General features: G+C 35.2%; 1 protein-coding gene across 2 annotated transcripts in view; it reads right to left on the bottom strand.

Moving 5' to 3' along the window:
- LOC145303800 (uncharacterized) overlaps window positions 1-20,568 on the bottom strand; it is an 80,543-nt gene that overhangs the window by 4,103 nt on the left and 55,872 nt on the right. For both annotated transcript variants that reach the window (XM_080145420.1, XM_080145419.1), the window contains exons 21-44: window positions 20,306-20,375; window positions 19,769-19,810; window positions 18,933-19,046; window positions 17,841-17,912; window positions 17,277-17,379; window positions 16,689-16,734; window positions 15,486-15,563; window positions 14,979-15,081; window positions 13,166-13,203; window positions 12,841-12,904; window positions 12,057-12,149; window positions 11,360-11,473; window positions 9,406-9,471; window positions 9,070-9,128; window positions 8,233-8,284; window positions 6,968-7,052; window positions 6,602-6,657; window positions 4,601-4,635; window positions 3,799-3,926; window positions 2,808-2,843; window positions 2,391-2,451; window positions 1,565-1,656; window positions 519-561; window positions 118-158 (exon numbers count right to left, since the gene is read on the bottom strand). In XM_080145420.1, coding sequence (XP_080001546.1) covers window positions 118-158; window positions 519-561; window positions 1,565-1,656; window positions 2,391-2,451; window positions 2,808-2,843; window positions 3,799-3,926; window positions 4,601-4,635; window positions 6,602-6,657; window positions 6,968-7,052; window positions 8,233-8,284; window positions 9,070-9,128; window positions 9,406-9,471; window positions 11,360-11,473; window positions 12,057-12,149; window positions 12,841-12,904; window positions 13,166-13,203; window positions 14,979-15,081; window positions 15,486-15,563; window positions 16,689-16,734; window positions 17,277-17,379; window positions 17,841-17,912; window positions 18,933-19,046; window positions 19,769-19,810; window positions 20,306-20,375 — 1,691 coding nt within the window. The remainder of the gene's footprint in view (window positions 1-117; window positions 159-518; window positions 562-1,564; window positions 1,657-2,390; window positions 2,452-2,807; window positions 2,844-3,798; window positions 3,927-4,600; window positions 4,636-6,601; window positions 6,658-6,967; window positions 7,053-8,232; window positions 8,285-9,069; window positions 9,129-9,405; window positions 9,472-11,359; window positions 11,474-12,056; window positions 12,150-12,840; window positions 12,905-13,165; window positions 13,204-14,978; window positions 15,082-15,485; window positions 15,564-16,688; window positions 16,735-17,276; window positions 17,380-17,840; window positions 17,913-18,932; window positions 19,047-19,768; window positions 19,811-20,305; window positions 20,376-20,568) is intronic.

The raw sequence follows: 20,568 nt of genomic DNA, 5'->3' as shown, positions 1-20,568 counted from the left end.
TAACACTTACCCATAACCCCCCTTCTTATAGCTTATTACATATAGTGCAATGAGGCTATGATAAATTTAAAAGGTTGCGTGATTATTAGTTTTATATTTTGATTTTAAAATTTCCTTCGCTTTGTAGTTCCTTCTGATCTAGTTCCAACCCAAGTTCCCTAAATAGATAAAGCTATACACTGGTACCCAAAGTTTTATCATTATGTTATTTTAAACGTTGGCTCAAAAACTTTGGGTTGATCGGATCTAAACTTTTAGCGTGTAAACATTTCAACCATTATTCGTAATCTACAGAAGGAGTTATTCTGTTTTATAATCATTGGAGATTTTTAAATTTATCGTCTATTGTCTTATCCCTTAAGATCCCTGCTCTACAACTTTAATGGCCGTTCATTGTCATTAAAATTAAGTTTGACAAGATGCCTCTAGGGGCATAGCAACTAGTCCATATAAAAGGAAGGGTTATAACTCTTTTGGGGGAAGTGAACTCCCACCGTCCCAAGAGAAAAAATTCTTACCCCACCACTAAATCTTCTCAATGTAACTCTGATATCGTTCAACCTAGAATAAAGATTAATTAGACAATTTGGTGTAAATGTGCCCCTCCACCCCCCCCCCCCTTTTTAAATTTGAAAATAAGGGGGCATAGACGTCCAAGGGGGGGGTAAAGGGGTAATTACCTCTCCCCAAATGAATTTGGTGGTGCCGTAGGCACCCCCATAATATTTTTCATTTTACCCCTCCCATTTAAAATTTACCCCTACCTTGGCACCCCCAATCATTTAGGAGGGGGTATTTACCCCCCCCCCCCAAACAATTTTAGGGGGGGAAATACCCCCCCAAAATAAAAAATCCCTAACAAATTAAAATTTTTACTACTAAATATTAATTCATTATCAAATTACCTCCCAAAAATTTTACTCCGGGGGGTAAATTTTGGGGGGGTAAACAAAATTTACCCCTGCAAACAGATTTTACGGGGGGTAATTACACCCCCACCCCCCCCCCTCCAAGCAAATTTTACCCCCGGGGTAAAAATTTTGAGAGGGGGGGGGTAGGGGCGAAGCCGCTAATGATTAAATATGTAACACTAGCGGCTACGCCCCTAGAGGCCTCTAGTGGCATTTAAATGTTTTTTTTTATTTTAAATATCTAATTTGAGAAATAATTTGTCTATTGTCAATTCGATTTTATTGTGATTTCTCTTAGGAGGGTGGTGGTACTCTCCCCCAAAATAGTTATAAACCTTCCAAGGACCTATGAGAATCTACCCTGTTAAGGAGAACCCGATCGGTTCAGCGGTTAGCGAGATCCTTCGGTACATACACACAGACAAACAAACATCCTGTTACTTTATTATAAGGATTATAAGTTTTTGCTAATTTTGGTTAAGCTAGCTATTATAAGGAGCCAAATATATTTAGATTCTACATTAATCGTAACAAATTTTGCGGTGCATTTGAGGGGGGGGGGGCGGTCACTTGATTATCCTACTTTCCATTACTAATGGCAGGCCAGTATACAGTTTAATGACCAATGGTAGGCCAGTATACACAAATGTTACCTGATTCTGTTCTGAGGGTATAGAGCATTCATGAAGAGAAAGAGTCCAGACAAGGCGTTCACAGGAACAAAGATATACTCGCCTATTTTCATCTGAAAACAGAACATGTGTTTAGTGCCCTAGGAAAATGGGGATAGATGTCACCGCTTTTGGCCGACCTATTCTATTAACGTCATAGTAGAGGGAAAGAAAAAGGGAATGGGGAAAAAAAATTCCTAGAAATAGGTATAGGGTATTTCCTGACGTCAATTGAAGATGTAGGCCAAGAGCAGTGGCATGTATCCCCACTTTGCTATGGCACTATAGACAGCTACCTGAAAACAAGGACAATTATATGTTCATGTAAGTAGCGCAGCTACAACATAAATACGATTCGAATCATGAGTGATCTTCCTCTTTTTTTTTTTTTTTATAAAAATCTAACCTAAATATAAGCATCAAAATTACCCTCCAAGAAAATAGCTTAAATCATCACATGACCAGTAGGCATATTCCCTGAAGAGTAAAGCCTAATCAGTTCAGCGGTTACTGAGATCTTTGAGGTAATAAATCTTTTGGTTTAATACCAACCCGTGACCGTGGCTCAACACGTAGTGCATCCGCTCGTCGTCGGGGAGGTGATAGGTTCGATTACCATGCACAGACTTCTGAGACAAAGGTCGTGCAATCAAAGGGTTGGTTGTCTGTTAGATATTACTTAACCTAATATCCACTAGTGGGCTTTAGAGTATTGCAACCCATTACAAGCGGATGATGCCCTTGGGTTCTCTAGATGAAGACTTGAAATCGAAGGAGAATCCCAATTAGGTAATAGGTTAATACTGACCGGTATCAAGAACAAAGCAAATCCAAGTCCAAGCGAGATAGAAAGAACAACTGTATTTCTGTTACAAGAAAATATTTCAACTTTTTTCAAAATTAAAACATAGAAAGTTATTGGTTGACAAGTTTTGACACTTCAAAATTGGAACCAACCAATCAAAATTCAATGAAAGTACCGAAAGATTTTGAACCAACGAATAACATAACAAAATTATAAAACTTTGGTTACTCATGAAATTTACAGTCCCTTATCGATCCCTTCCATTCTTAGTTCTTAAATATGTCCTTTTATAAAGTGTATTTTTATGTTTCAATTAAACTAAATTTAAGCCGAAAAAAAAATTTCAAAGAAAAATAGTAGACCGACATACGGACGGAGTTATAGAGAATTTACAATTCTGGTAAAATATTTTCTTTCCTGAGCATCGCGTTGATTCTTTTATCATGGGGGGTTTTCCTAAAATATTTAATAATTAAAACCTTTGTTTTTAGGTCCGTAATTATTTAAAGTTTTTAAACTGCTGTAATTTCCTTATTTTTGAAGCTAGAAGAACAATTTTTTTCAGCTTTAAATAAATTGTATATTAGATATCTGAATAAAAACGGCGGCGGATTGACAGAAATTTTAATATGTGCCAGGATGGAGATATTACAAAAATTCTAAACCTCATATAAAAGTCACTCAGTTATAGCCCTTTATCTCACACACACAGAAAATGAGATAGAAACAAGGATGACAACATCCATAAGAAGCGAAGCTCCAAAATCATGGATAGATATCCGGACAAAAATAACTTTTTTGGAGTTTCATATAAAAAAAACATTAAACTAAAAATCACGAAATCTTATCAGATTTATAAAGTGAAAATCTAGGAATTGATCTAGCACCTCAGCAAATTAGCAAATCTTAATGAAACTTTGTGCCAGGGGATGTGTAAATTGTGAACTTATTTAATTCTTAAAAACATTAGCCACCTATCTCAAATAGGAGTTAAAAAAATCATGAAAACCTAAAAATCTAGGAATCGAACTATCACCCCAACCAATAAGCAAATCTCGATAGAACTTGATAAACCTTGATGCAGAATATTAAAGTATTCAATCCCTGAAAATTTCAGCCATCTATGTAGAATAGGAATTGAAAAGAATCATGAAAACCTAAAAATGTAGGAATCGATCTAGCACCCCAATCAACTGACGAATCTTAATAAAACGTAGTAAAAATATGAAGATTGTTAACATAATTAATCCCTGAAAATTTCAGCTCTCTATCTTTTATAGGAGCCAAGAAAATAACGTTTCCCCCTTTTTGTCTCCGACGGACAGACGGACGGACGGACATTTCGAATTACAGAGTAGCTTTGCTACTAAAAACCGGAGGAAGGAGGGGGGGGGGGGAGATTATAAAATACCTGAACTTAGCCGCTTTATACGCAATCTTAAGAGTGACATAGAGAACTGAACAGTTGAAGATTAGGATCAGTAGAATAGGTCCCAGAAATATCCACAGATAATCGAATTTCAACCAACAAGCATATATCTACAAAAATCAAACATATTATATGATGATGACAGCATCCATAAGTAGCGAAGCTCAAAAATTATTAGGAATGGATATCGGGCAAAAGTTTACTATAGAGCAGTGTATTACAATAAACATTAGGTAAACATGATAAAATAGGTAAAACAGGAAACACACGTAAATCGGCTAAATTTTAAAATCACGAAAATCTAGGCATCGATCTAGCACCCCAAATAACAAACAGAAGGACTAAACAGTTTATAGATTAGATGGGCATATATCATACATAGAAATCTTCACTACAAATTTCAGCTGTCTTTCCTGAATAGACGCCGAGAAAATCACGTTTCGCCCATAGCGTTACGGACAGACTGACTGACTGACTAACGGACTGGCGGACAAAGTAAATTATAGAGTAGCTTCGCTACTAAAAGGTAATTTGGGCGTCCAAGCTTTTAAATCAAACGGTAGAACAAACGAACATAAACATTTGTAGAGTGCAAAACTTACATCAGCAGAATATTAATTCATTTATAATTAATTATAGAGACGTTTCGCTTAAAATATTGTACCTTTTTGTCCTAGGAATCAACGTTAGAAAATCAGATAAATTGGCGAAAAAATATCGTTACGTACGGACTGACGGACGAACAGACTCTAATTATAGAAAATCTTTGCTACCAAAAACCTACCTTTTCATCTTTTGTATACAGATAAATTTCAGAACCTAAAAATAATACTTTTTCCAGTTTTGAAACCGATTAATATCCCTTGGATTAGAACCGGTTCTCAGCAATACTGAAAATTTATGTATAGCATAGTATTATATTCAGTTTTCGGATCTACTGCAGTTCACGGTAAAATATTGCTGGTAACGAATATTGCCAAAAATCTCTAAATTTTAAAGGCTGCTAGCTGCCAAACGCCTGAACGTACAGATCATACCCGCACACCATTTTAAGCGGTATAAGAAGGCCTACAAATAATCTGGAATAGCCAAGATCGAATGATGCACAGGGAAAGCTTCACTGAAGAAAAAGCGCGTAAATTAGGCCTTTTTCGCGCGTTTCTCTGCACTGCAAGATAATTATACATTATTGATTTATGGCTATTCCAGATTATTTGTAGGCCTTCTTATGCTGCTTAAAACAGTGTGCGGGTATGATCTGTACGTTCAGCCGTTTGGCAGCTAGCAGACTTTAAAATTAATAGATTTTTGGCAATTTTCGTTACCAGCAATATTTTACCATGAACTGCAGTAGATCCCAGTTTTCTACCAATATAAAAAAAATCTTTAGCCCAATGCCTTTGGCAACTCGGGGCTAAAAAATTGGTTAAATTTTTTTTAATTGTTAATTTTCATATCCGCGGAAAGCTGTTTATAATACAAAGCGATAATTAACTATTAATAAGACTTTAGTTAGATTTACACATTGAAGTGTAATAGGTTTGGACCGGATACTTAGTTGGTCGGATACCGGCTATCCGGCTGATTTATTATGCCGGATTTTCGATATCCGGCCGGATATCTGGCTGGATAACCAGAGATTAAAGCAGCAAAAAAATTCTTCATATAAATCGGTTGCTGTTTAGCTGTCGACTGCCGGCTGCGGCGGCTGGCAGCCGCCAAGTCATGTTTTGAGATTTCTAATATAAAATTTTCATATAAAAAAAAACATTTTCTGAAAAAATTTTTTTATCTAGCTTCAAAATAAGAAAATTACAACCATTTAAAATACAAAAGTAGGGATTTTTGTAGTAAAGTATAAAAGATTATATAGCCGGACATCCGGCCAGATAGTTTCAATATCTGGTTTCTGACGGGATATTGAAAATGGCCGGATATCCGGTCCAATCCCAAGTGTAATTTATTGAATCACATGTTCTCTCATTTCATTTTTAAAAATCTTGATTGGTTGGTATCTAACTAGCAATGTCCAAACATTTCAACCAATGATTTTAATTAACAGGAGGAGAAATTTTATTGTCTATTGTCTTATCACTTAGAAATCCCTGATAATTATGATAGTTATGAAATCCTTTTTATTGTACAATTATTTGCAATACTAAAATATATGGGAATAGTCCCTTTCGTGGCAACGCCCATTAAGTGGCGATTAGTCGTATTTTTAAACTCGCTTTTTATAGGTTATTTTAGGTTAGGTTAGGTTATATTGGGTTAGGTGATTGCCCCACAGAGTAAAAGCTCTCCGCAGGGGCTAGAAATAGGAGAAAAGCTACTGTGAAAAATACAAAGAATCGCCCTTTAATGCGCGTTGCCAAGAAAGGGACTATACCCAAATATATATGTAATATAGATCAATTATACACCACTAGCGGATACGCCCCTAGATGCCTTTAGATGCACTTAAGGAATAAGGAAGGGATGGGGGTAAATCAATCCTTCCCTTCCCCAAAAAATCACCCAAGGGCACGGCAACCGCCTGTAAGGAAAATCAAATTTGACAATTCTTGAAATCAGCTGAAAGTCAGAACCTGACCCCAAAAATGGCAATCTCTTTTTACAAAATATTTTCAAAGGATCCAAACGGTTTGAAATTTAAGGTTAGTCGCGGCTCACGCACCGCTGCCAAGCCTTGTTATAAACACCATCAGCGGTAAGCGAGATCCTATGCTACACACAGAGAGTTAGACAGACATCCTGTTTCTTTAGCATTATTTCTGGAATTTACCTGAAATCATGGAATATCCAAGTGATACACCCACAATTATTGCTGGAGTTACATAACTAAATAAATACAAGGATGTCATAAAAGCGAAGAACACTTGTAGTGTCAGAACCGAATAATTAGAATTATTTAAGAAAAAAACGGATTATTATATAAATTTTTTTTGGTTTTTCATATTAACTTATGTTAGGTTAGGGTGGCCCCACAGGGCTAGAGCACGCAAGAGTAAGCTTACTAACTACCCTCTATTTTTTTTATTCACAAAAAATAGAGGGAGGGGTACTGTTGTTCGCTAAGCACTTTAAGGGAAATCCCCTGCTGCGAAGAAATTAACGGACGGACATTTGAAATAATTTGAATAATTTATACCTCAAAATGATGAGCCATTTATTGATTTTAATTTTCTTTCCAAACACCACAGTGACTCGAATATACAGAGAGTAACCACATATACCTAAATTATATACATATTAAACTAGGATGACAACATCCATAAGTACTAAAAGTCAGCTTATACCAATAATTCGGAAAAAAATCACGAAACCTATATGTGTTTTTTAGCTGTCGTTGGTGGGCAACACATCGAAAAATTGACGACCTCTCCATTTGCCCCCCAAATATTATTTTAGATTTTTTTGGCTTGTTGGTTATACCTTATACCTGACTAAAAGTGAGATTTTCTTTTTGTCATTCAAAATAGGCGGCTAATTTTTTATTCAGAAGATTTTCTGTACCAATGTGCAATATCCAGTATATAGTTTTACTTTGTCTGTCATTTTTGGTAAAAATACAAATATTCAAACAAATAGGGAGCAAATGTGAAGGATTTCATAGTTTTTAAAAGCGAAGCTTTTCTATAATTAGGGTAGGTCCGTCCGAACGTCCGTAACGGATAGCTTTTTTCGTTAATTTAGGCATGTTAGAATTGTCCTATCGATTTCAAATTTTGCATGGTGATTCCTTTAATAGTTAGGTACGATTTAGAAAGCGTAGCAACTCTATAATCATCACCAAAATGTCCGTACGTCCATTTTAAACATGTTGATTTTTCTACTTTTTTAACAACAAATTTTCAAGTGTTTTAATTATCCGTTTGATCTGATTTTTGGTATATTGATTCCTGGGACAACAAAGAACAATATTATAAGCGAAGCAACTCTATAATCAAGTCCAAAAGTGTAATTATGTCCATAAACATTATCCTGTTTTTAAGCAGTTTTTCAACAAATTTACCTACAATGTTGATTCGACATTTATACATTTATGTTCCGATTTTTCAGTTCAGATACTATATTAGTGTTAATGTCCGTTTGTCCTATCGTTTCAGTGCTTCGCTTTTATGGATGTTGTCATCCTTGTTTCTATATTATTCTTGATTTATGACCATTAGACATCTTCTCTTTAAATAACTTTGTCCTAGCTTATAGCAATAACGAAATTAATTCGAAAAAAATAACGAAACCTATACGTGATTTAAAATTGTCGTTGGGAGTAACACCTAGTAGAATTGACGACCTTTACATCTGCCCCCCCCCCAAAAAAAAAATATTATTTTTGATTTATTTCTCTTATTCCTGACTTTGTCTGCATTTCCATTTATTTAATATTTTTTTTTAGTAAAATCAAATGTTTACCTGACCAGCAGAAGTACAGCATCCAAAAGAAGTGGGTCAGCCCCCCATACACCTTAGCAATAAAAAAATAATCTTTGGGATGGCAATTACTTGAACGATAAGGCACTCTATATATATAGAGGGAATGCCTTGGCAAAAAAAGAGGCACAACTTATTGTCATGAGAGAGAAGGGGGGCAAAAGGCTTTTTATTACACGAGTCCCAAAAGTTTTATATTCACATTTTCTTATTCATTGGCTAAACAACATTGGGGACTTTTGAATTTTTTTATTTTTGTATCATCATTTGGGATGTTCATCAAAGTATCGGCCATTGTATTATGTCTGCATTGCCATTTCAAGATAGGACTTCCAGATAAGGTTGTGCAATCAAAGGGTTGATTGTCAGCAATAGGTGAGATGTTAATGCATTGGGTCCCACTATTAAGATCGGGCCCTATGTTGTCGCCCCAAAGATATTGCTTGGTTATAATAGACATAGTAAAAAGGAAACAGACAGGTCTTTTGTTTGCATTTTGTTATACGTGTGACGAAATTTTAGACGAATTTATTCAATGATATAAATTTTAGAAATTTTATAATATGCTTCTAATTTTTCGAGGGAAGAATTTTTTCACGAATTAATTACCTAGGAAAAGCTTAATTCTAATATATGCGGCAATTTATAGCTGACTCATGATATAAACAAAATGAAAAAAATATGCCCATACGTAACAAAATGTGTACACAATTTCAACCAATGAGATCTCTTGTTTTCTCCTCTTGGTGAAACCAGACAGTATATCTCTTGAGTAACTTTATTGTTTTATGGATGTTGTCATCCTTGTAAAAAGTTTACCTCACATAGAGCCGAAGAAACATGAATTTGAGGCACAAACAGTAAAAATGAAATTTGACCTAAATTAAGATACAGTATAGTTATATTAGTAAATTACACTAATACTCGATTGACCTGAGATGTCCAAGTGGGGGAGAATTAACCCGCTCCCCCCCAAAAAAATTTATTTTCAATTTTATCCCCCCCCCCCTAGAAAAAAGCTTTGATGTCCTTGCCTCTATGACATAAAGATTACTCCTCCCAAAATTAAAATTTAAATTTTTAACCCCCCCTCCCCCTAAATTGGACGTCCTCGCGCTGGACCCCTAGGATAAACCTGACTCTAAAATTACTTACTCAAAATCAAGAAAAGATTTCTCTGTCTTTCAAAAATTCGCTGGCTACTGTCGTTTATAGCTGGTCCTTAATAAAAATAATAACTAATTAATAATATTGGATCAGTTGATAACAACCAATGGCAGATTGCGGCTAAACCTTTGTAGTCAAAGGACCCGCGACCGTAGCTTAAAACGTAGCGCATCACTGGGTAGGTGAAAGGTTCATATCTCGGTCCGACACTGAGTCATAACTCAAGACGTTAAAAATAGTTCCGAATGCTGCTATGTCAGGTGCGCGACATAAATAATTAGAGTAGGGGAAATACCTCAGCCAAAAAACAAGTTGTTTCTTAACCTAATATCTTTGGGTGATAGAGTATCACATCCCATATGATGCTCTTTATTCTTCACTTAAAAATCGAAGGAGAATCCCGCCGTCACAAGGTAATTAGGTAAGGTAAAGGTCAAAGGAAATAGCATCTTACAGGGTGCGGCACATAAATCGAGACATTTTGTAATTTTTAAAGAAATGTACATAAAATCGTCAATTTTAACGATTTTATTGAATTTTAAAAACTGGGAAGCAAAATAGGTATATGACTAGTAGATTATTAAATAAAATCGCCGCCAGCCTCAATCACCGCCTCTACCGGCCTCCTCAACCGCCGGGAGGTCCAGGTCAAAATGTACCTGTCCAAGCTGGCGTAGTTCTCCTTGATAGTAGCAATGAGGGAGGTCTTTGTGGTATGGGCACGTCTATTGGTGCATACGTTTTGTGATTTTGAGCATTAAACCACCGGCGCAATTGGAATCTGCCTTGTTGAACATATGCGCGGCCAGCTCGGCGTACATGTCTATCTTCGTCCAAAGATTTTTTTGTGCTAAAAGGTCATTACCTAAGCTTTCTATAGTGGGGTCAAACGTTCTGATTGGTCAAGTAGTTTTCGCGCCACGGCCGTTTAAAAAATGTCTCGATTTATGTGCCGCACCCTGTAAATCAAGGAATAGCATCGGAAATATTCAAACAAAGTCAAGTCGCTAGGAAAGAGCAGAAAGCAATTATCTAGCAGACGAAAAAGGTCATTAACCGGGGGATCCAGGTAGTTGTCTGGATATACATCTACACTATAAATTTATATTATTACCTGATATTTGTTTGATTGTCATCATGATCTCTGTTAGAATAATACAGGCCACAGATATAGAGAGACATACAGTGCTGAAATCATATTATTACCTGATATTTGTTTGATAGTCATCATGATCTCTGTTAGAATAATACAGGCCACAGATATAGAGAGGCACACTGTGCTGAAATCATATTATTACCTGATATTTGTTTGATAGTCATCATGATCTCAGTTAGAATAATACATGCCACAGATATAGAGAGACACACTGTGCTGAAATCATATTATTACCTGATATTTGTTTAATAGTCATCATGATCTCTGTTAGAATAATACAGGCCACAGATAAAGAGAGACACAGTGTGCTGAAATCATATTATTACCTGATATTTGTTTGATAGTCATCATGATCTCTGTTAGAATAATACAGGCCACAGATATAGAGAGACACACTGTGCTGAAATCATATTATTACCTGATATTTGTTTAATAGTCATCATGATCTCTGTTAGAATAATACATGCCACAGATAAAGAGAGACACACTGTGCTGAAATCATATTATTACCTGATATTTGTTTGATAGTCATCATGATCTCTGTTAGAATAATACATGTCACAGATATAGAGAGACATACTGTGCTGAAATCATATTATTACCTGATATTTGTTTGATTGTCATCATGATCTCTGTTAGAATAATACAGGCCACAGATATAGAGAGACATACAGTGCTGAAATCATATTATTACCTGATATTTGTTTGATAGTCATCATGATCTCTGTTAGAATAATACAGGCCACAGATATAGAGAGACACACTGTGCTAAAATCATATTATTACCTGATATTTGTTTGATAGTCATCATGATCTCTGTTAGAATAATACATGCCACAGATATAGAGAGACATACTGTGCTGAAATCTCCCCAAAATGGATCATTTGGATCGATTTTTCCTAAAAACAATATTGTATACGGTCATGATTCCCTAAAATTGCATTTTGACCACAGCTCCCCCCCCTCTCTTCATTAATTTAGAAATAGATTTAAATTGATTGAGGATGGGGGAAGTTTTTTTCTTTATGCTTCACTGCAAGGGATCCTAACCTTGTACCAATATAACCTAACCTTACCTAGCCTAAGGTAGGAATTAAACCCCCCCCCCCCAAAAAAAAATAGCTTCTCCTTTTTTTCAATTTATTTTGATATAATAAGGGTGGTTAAGGGTTGCTGGTAGTTTTCTGAACTCTACTGGGTACTTGAAGAAAAACTGCCCATATTTTAAACATCAGTTTATATCAGATAAAAAATTAAAAGATTATGGGATCAAATCCTGTTTTTTGGCCCCTTTCTAGTACCTTACTTTTATATGCGTGTTCCCTCAAAGTGCCTAGTTGAGCACAGAAAACCACCCCACCCCGTTATTTTAGAGAAAAAATAAGTGGGGATAAGGATTTTTCTATTTGTAGAAAAAAAATCAACCCCCGTCACTTATTTTAAAATAAGGAATGGGGGAGGGGTGACAACCATTTTTCCTACCCGTAAAATCCACAATGATGCCAAAGTTAGTTAGATGATAGCAATCACAAACTGTTTCAGTATCACTTGACAACTCAAAGTTGTAATAACATCCTGGAAATAAAGAAATCATAAAATTAAATCCTTTTATAAAAGTAACAGGATGTCTATCTGTCTGTATCTATCTCGCCAACCACTAAGCTTATATGGTTCTCCTGTACAGTTAAGCTTCTTATGGGTCCAGGGAAGGTTTATTCCTATTCAGGGGATATGTACCCTCACCTTCCCGAGATAAATTGCCTCAGGAAACGCCCAACCCCTTCCAAAAAATTCTCTTTTTCTTCTTTCTAGAACTAAAATGAAAAGTCGAGGGTCGACTTGTCCAACTTTACTCAAATGACCCTTGAGGGCCTTCTAGGGGCGTAGCCGCTAGTTATTATTTAAATTAAGAGAAAATTGTTAGAAAATTAAAAATCAACATAAATTTTCAAAAACTATGAATAACTAAGCACAAATATGTTAATAAGTAGCTTCTCAATAACAGGAAAATTTTCAAGGACGTAGGGACATTGGGCTGTTTATTATTCTAGTCCCCAAAGTTTTTAAAGAATATTTCTCATTCGTTTGCTCTACAACTTCAGGGACTTTTATTAAATTTTAAATTGGTTTATTCATTAAGTTGTGTCCAAACTTTTCAACCAAAAATTTTCATCTAAAGAAGGGGTAATTTTGTTTGTCATCATTCGGGATATTCATCATTATATCGGCAATTGTCTTATCCATTTAGATCCCTGAAAAATTTTACCTTTAGTATTCCATGAATTTGTATTGAACTGCCAGAAAGCACAAGTCTTCTCGGAGTTGGCATACTAAAAAAAAACGGTGATTTTAATAAGGGGCCTGTTGAGCCCTATTACCCCCCCCCCCTTTATTTCTTAATAATTGGCCTATATCTAACGTAACCGAAGACTGCGGATCTACCCAATATAACCTATCCTAATTTAACCTGAAGTAAAAAACAAACAAACAAAAAACTAACTCCTCCCCCCTAGATTAAAACTAAATTTAAAATGAAAGGGTCGACAACCCCCTTTTCTCCCCATAGAAATAAAAAGCATAATCATTCTCACCTCTGGGTGGCCAATAAAGATTTTGAAAGGGTCCATACCTAATAAAAATAATATTCTATTTCGGAAATGTTTAAAGACATCAACAATCTATTTAGATCTTTTTGAAAAAATTCTATGACAAATATACAACAGTTAGGTTAGGTACACATATTTCTTTTCTTTATCATAAAGTAACAGGATGTTTTTCTGTGTGTCTGTCTCTATCAAGGAATCTCGCTAACGCTGAACCGATGTGATTCTTCTTTACAGGGTATCTTCTTATAGATCCTGGGATTGTTATTAACTATTATGGAGAAGAAAAATCGCCAAAAATACCGACTTTCTTTTTAAAAATCCCGCAGGGCGGCGCCAGTGACGAAAAAACAACTCATCTTAAAATGGAAAAATTATTTAATTAATATATTGTCAAAGAAAACAATTAAAGTGCCATTAAAGGCCTCTAGGGGCGTAGCCGCTAGTATAAAGATTTAGGTATACTTATTTTATCTTTCAAGTGAAGGTACTAAAATTGTTACCATGCATATTTCTCAATACAGAATGTAGAGAATAATATGAAAGGTTAACTCACAAACAAAGTAGAAGCTCTTTATATGGCCTATAAAAATTACGCCATTTAATACAAATGACCATTGATAGGCCAATGCACAGACTAAATTACCTGGCAGGCCAAAATACATTTTAATTGACCAACGTTAGGCCAGTATGGCGTCTTTTTTATAGGTACTATAAAATGCTTCAACATAATATGAATTTTACATATTTATTCAGGTATTACAAATTGTTGCGAACAAGTTTGCTCTCTTCAGATGTCAACGAAAAGCAATCCTTATACTAAAGTAACAGGATGTTTGTCTGTTTGTTTGTCTGTGTGTCTGTACAAAAGGATCTCGCTAACCGCTGAACCGATAGGGTAGATTCTCATAGGTCCTGGGAAGGTTTAAAACTTTTTTTGGGGAGGATACCACCACCCTCCAGGAGAAATCACAATAAAATCGAAAAAAATTGAAATATTCCTGCCGCATAGTGTCGCTAGCGTAGTGGCGCTGCGTAGAGACATGAAACAGCTGATGGACCATAGACAAATTATTTCTCAAATTAAATATTTAAAATAAAAAAAATTAAATGCCATTAGAGGCCTTTAGGGGCGTAGCCGCTAGTTATATACATATTTTAGAAGCAGTAGTAGCTTAAAATAATTTACATATATATTATATATTAATACTCAGGGAGTAAGGGAGGGGACAATGGGCAATTAATTCAATATAAGAGTTATCAAAGAAAGGGCATGAAATCCAGTTTAATCCAATAAATTGGTAGGAAATTATAAAGGGATTATTAATTGAATAATAGATTTCCATAGCGTCATGTAAAGTGAAATCACAACTTGTTTTTGATGAAATATATTGAGGTTTTTTGGTGTGATTTTTATATTAAAAGATTATTGGACCCGGCCAGCTGCTAGCAAGAATATGACTGCCCCTTTTTATTCCGTTTATTTCCCTTGCCCCTTGCCCCCCCCCCCTCCCTTCTCCCTTCTCCCCGTCTGCTACATTCCAAACTAACACAACAAGTGTTTATTTCCCTTCCCCCCACTTCCCTTATCCCTTCTCCCCGTCTGCAATATTCAAAACATACATAACGAGTAGCGGCATTCTATGCGCAAGTCCCCAAACTCAGTCAGAAACTGCTAAATTCTTGCACATTCCCTTTAAGCCAGTCCCCAAAGTCTGAGACTCCTAAAAATTGAATATTCGATCCATTGTCCCCTCCCTTACTCCCTGATTAATACTAAATATATATAAAAGAAAATTACCATCACTTATAGTAAAGCTTTTATTAATCCTGGAAATGCTAAGGCCAAGAATATTGTCTACTAGGCTGCTTCCTATTTTCTGTTCCATAGTTGCAGGTGATACCTATAACAAGCATGACAACATCCAGAAGTAGCTAAGCAAAAATTCCTAGACTGACAAACGGACAAAGCTATATCGCATATGTTCAGAGATCATATAAAAGAATAGAAATAAAAGAAGGAGAGAATGATGATGGAAATGTATAAAATCACGAAACCTTTGTAGCATGACCGACAGACAAACGGACAAAGTCAGTCGGGACATTAATTATTACATGTAGTCTTAAACTATGTGCAGCACATAAATCGTTTTAATATTTCCAAAAACTTGAGTTCGTAGCGGTTCTAGAGGTATGCATTTTTTTACTTTTAACAAAGGCCGCGCAATTTGAATTTTATAATTACTACACTTTTTGTTTTCACACCCTTTAGCCAAAAAGAGACTATACTTATACATTTTTGAATTACCTGATTTGGAAATTGTTGAGTCTCAGCATTTTGAATAAGATAATTTGTTGTTACGATATCTATACAGTCAGTTCCAAGCTAAAATATGTTTTCCAATAATTATAAACTCTTATCCTCCAGCATTTATAATATACATGCGGCATACAGAGGTGGATTCTTTAAAAAAACTAATAGGCTCACTAAAATCGACGTCACCGAAACTGTCCCAATTTTGTATAACTTTTGCGGAACAAGTTCCAATTACGTCATATTTTTCTTTCCCGAAAAAGAGAAGGGGGAAAGAAAAAAAGGGAAGGGGGGAAGAAAAAAGAGATGGGAGAAAAGGGGGTTTTCCCCATTTCATTTGAAGAGATTTTCTTCCCCCCCTCCCTTTTTCGGGAAAGAAAAATATGACGTAATTGGAACTTGTTCCGCAAAAGTTATACAAAATTGGGACAGTTTCGGTGACGTCAAAATCATAAATAATTAATGCAATTTTGGAGGATTTTTCACAAAATTGTTTAGCGAGCCTCATTGATTTTTGTGAGCCAGTGAGTCAAAAAGTTTTTTAAGAATCCACCGCAGGTGTCTTACACGCGGCTGCAGATTTACAAAATTCATGCGAGTATATATTTATGTATGCGATCAAGATTAATTTTGGTTCTTATCAGGTTTATCAGGGAGGGGCCATTGGTCTGTAAATTATACTGGTGTCCAAAGTTTGAAAATGGCTTCTCTAATTTTTAGGTTTCATAAAAATTTAGCTTTCATTCAATTTTGATGAATCGGTGCTAAACTTGACATATCCGAACCTTAGAGAGGAGTTAATTTTGTAAATCATCATTGGGACTATGGAGCGTACATCAATTTTATCGTCTATTGTCTTATCCCTAAGATCTAATTGCTATTCCTCCAAGGATACAAATAGTTTCTATGATCCCAATAGAATGTATAGGTAATTTTATGCTTCACCTTATCTAAAAAGTCACGTAGTAAACACTAAAATTTCAAGAAAAGTCGTTGTCTTTTTTTGCCTCCAGTTGGCCGAAAAAGAGCTCATCAATTTCTCTTAATTGTACCTGATGAGAAAGCCTAACATGTCACGTGTGACGTCATAAAAATACATCTCATTTTTGGCGGTTTCCTTTCCCACTTCTCCTCTCTTCCTTCCATTTTAGACGTATTTTTATGACGTCACACGTGACATTTAAGGCTTTCTCGTACCTGTTGAATGATGTGATCAGGAACTTGAATTGAAGCATTTCTCATCCTTAAGGTATATTAAATTTAAAATAGATTGAGGAATTATTTTCCTTAAAAAAAAGTAACAGGATGTTTGACAGTTTCTCTGTATATAGCTAGGAATCTCATTAACCGTTGGACTAATACGGTTCTCCTTTACATTGAAACCTCTGTTTAGGAAAGGGAGTTTTAGGGAGGGTACCTTCTATCTCCCAAGAGAAAATTGTCTATTGAAAAAATATCCGCTCTCCCCCCCCCCCCCCTTTATATTTCTACCTAAATCTGAGGCCTATCTATTCTAACAATCAATTATACAAAAAATCACGAAACTTTTGGAAGTAAGGTGGGGGGTATATCTTGTTTTTGTATGTAACTGAAGAGGAGTGGGCAAGAAGGGGGTGGAAAAGGGGAAGGGAGTTGTGGGGGAAATTTACCTTTAAAATTGTTTGTAAAAACCACATTCCCTTTTCCCTGCCTAAAACTGAAAGTTAGGGTGGACTACCCCCTACCTTTATCTTTCCCCAAATTACCTCCAGAGGCTCTAGGTGCAGTAACATATGAAATGCCTACCTATTATTATACAGCTCATCAGCTCTACTGGTTTGATATCTCACTTCCATATTTGAGTATGTCATCGTGATGGAAAAGGTGGTGTCCAAGCCCCTTATCCCCCCTATGTGAATGCCCTTTTAGATAGGGACAGGATGTAAGGCTCTACATGTCATCTTGATAATGTGGTGTTTATACATTTACAATTTTTTTAAATAGGAAAATGATAAATGTAATTGTAAATTTTCTTATATATATCACCTTTGGCATCTCGGGGCTAAAAACTGGTTTTAATCTTATAATCGTACATTTTATATCCGCAGAAGGCTGTTTATAATACGATGCGAGAAATGACTATTAAATCTTTTGTAAAATTGCTTAAGATGTCTGTAGCTATTTTTTTGCTTATTTAGTCAAATGCGCTTATCAAGTCAAACTGTACTTAATTTTGATCAAATGTTTACATATAAAATGGCCACAATTAAGATAAAATTTAAAGATATGACTTTCAAAGTCTGACCGACAGACAAAACATTGCATAAACTAGATATGCATTTGCATAGGAATCTTCACTAAAAAACTTACCGTAAGTACAGGTACAATCATTGATATTTCTAGAACCAAGGTACTGAAAACCAGCTTTTTCAACATTAGACACTGAAAATATTTTTTTATAATCTGACTCCAATTTAAAAAAAAAAGATAAATGGGTGCTTGCTTACATGTGAAGACCGGAGCACCGAAACCCCCCCCCCCCCCCCCGCTTAGTTTTGACAAAAATCAAAAATAAGGGGGGGGGGGTAGTTTTTTAACCCCCCGCTTAGTTTTGACAAAAATCAAAAATAAGGGGGGGGTAGTTTTTAACCCCCCCCTTAATTTTGAAGAAAATCAAAAATAAGGGGGGGGGGGGTAGTTTTTTTCACTGTACAACACGCCAGAAAGTTGAGTGAGGTAAATCAAGTAAATCCAGTATACCAGAGGGGAAACCTTATTACAGGGATATTCATGTTTTGGGGCATAATTTCCTTATTTATTGACTTTGGCCAGTAAAAGGTTTTAATTTTGCGCAAAAACTACCCCCCCCCCCCCCCTTATTTTTGATTTTCTTCAAAATTAAGGGGGGGGTTAAGTCTTTGCCTTGCTGAGCCCTTTTCCTCCTTGCCGTTTTCCAGACATTAAAAAACTACCCCCCCCCCTTATTTTTGATTTTTGTCAAAACTAAGCGGGGGGGGGGGGGTTTTCGGTGCTCCAGTCTACCACATGTAAGCAAGTACCGATAAATGTAATTACATCATAGACAGATAAAAAATTAATCATCACAAAAAAATAGTTTTCTTTCCTTTAAATTCTTTATATCTTTTGTTCATTATCACTTTGTATTGCTTATAATTTCAAATTAAAATTTTCAGGTATAGCCCCTTTTTTGGCAACGCCTCCTAAGGGGCAATTCTTCGTATTTTTAAATAGGTTATTTTATGTTAGATTAGGTAATATTGGGTTAGGTGATTGTCCCCACAGGGTTAGGCAATTGATCCCGCAGGGTTAGAGCCCCCTGAAATAGGAGAAAAGCTACTGTGAAAAAACGAAAGGGACTATACCCAATTTTTTTTATATACTTACAGATAGACAAACAAACAGCCTACCTCTTTCAAATAAAGAAACTGGCTAAAAATGTACCTAATGTGGAAGTAGTTTTATATCTATGAGTTGAGTTGGTCATACCCTTCCATGGGGATACATTGGAGACTATCGAATTAGAAATCGACACAACATTTTCTGCAAAATCCTCCTCTACAAACAGAAATAAATTTTTTTTCTCATATTCATTCGAATCCGGTGGATAGGAACCGGTTCTCATCCATACGAAAAAACTATGTCTATCATTGTATTATATCCAGCTTTCTACGAATATAAAAATGTACAATCATTATATTTAAAACCAGTTTTTTTAGCCGGTGCCTTCGGCACCTCAAGGCTAAAAAACTAGATTTAATCATATAATTGTACATTCTATATCCGCGGAAAGCCGTTTATTATACGATTCGAGAAAAAACTTTTCTTTTATTAATTTAAAACCGATTAAGTGGATTAGAACCGGTTCTCATCCATAAGAAAAAATTATGGCTAGCATAGTAATCTTAGTTTTTTAAGAATATACAAATGTACGATCGTAAGATTAAAATCATTTTTTTTCAGCCCGTGCCTTCGGCATCTTGGGGCTAAAATAATGGTTTTAATAATATAACATTTTAGATCTGCAGAAAGCTGTTATAATACGAAGAAAGAAATAACTATTAATGCATTCTTTGGAAAATCATCAAATATCTTATAGGATATATTATTAATTTGTTAAACAATTTAGTTAGCTTTTTAAAAAACATTTGCAAATTTTAAGAAGTTGTAAAAACTTCAAAATAAAATGCTTAACCAAATATCTTTTAAAAATTCTCTTTGGTTTAAGTGGATTAAAAAAATTCTAGGATACAACAACTTATTAATTATCAAACTGTTACCATTTCCATGGGATGAATTTCTTTCACTTAGCAGCTTGTCAACTAAAATAAGAACAAGGATGACAACATCCATAAAAGCGAAGCTCTGAAATGGAAAGACTTACAGTACAATATTGTAAGTAAATTAGACAGACAGATGGACCGACCCTAGTTATAGAAAAGCTTCACTTTTAAAAAGGCATTAGCCTGCTTTACACCAAAATCTTATCCTATTATATAAAGTAGTAAGCTTTTTTTTGTCTGCAGTGAAGGATCACGCTAACCGCTGAACCGATATGTTTCTCCTTTACAGTGAAGATTCGTATAGGTCCAGGGAAGGTTTTTAACTATTTTTGGGAAAGGGTATCTCCACCCAACCATAAAAATTGAAATCTTTTTTACTTTTTCTTTTTAAAATTAAAAAATGGAGGGTTGGCACTTTAAATGCATCTAGAGGCTTCAAGGTTCTTAGATGCTAGTATCAATAAGAGTGATAAATAAAACATATATAAAGTGATAAATAAAGCATATATTATGTGTATATTTTATAAAAATTACCTAAATCTAAAGTATGCATGGCATCCCCAGCTGTGTAATCAGATTGGTTTGAAATACTATCCTTTATGTACTAGCCACAAATAATTAGTTATCATATCTTATTAGAAAAACTGTCGTATAAACAAGAATAAAGGGGATCATTTGCATATTTTCTATATAGTTGTTTAAAGTTTCATATAAGTACATTTGGTCAAAATTGAGATCGAGTTTGACTAAATAAGCGCATTTGACTAAAAGTTAACACACAACTTTACGAAAAATGG

The sequence above is a fragment of the Acartia tonsa genome, chromosome 13 (genome assembly GCF_053477335.1).
Source record: "Acartia tonsa isolate MP-2025a chromosome 13, ASM5347733v1, whole genome shotgun sequence".
Lineage (NCBI taxonomy): Eukaryota > Metazoa > Arthropoda > Copepoda > Calanoida > Acartiidae > Acartia > Acartia tonsa.
The sequence above is the reverse complement of the archived record's forward strand: the minus strand, read 5'-3'. Positions and strand labels throughout refer to the sequence as shown.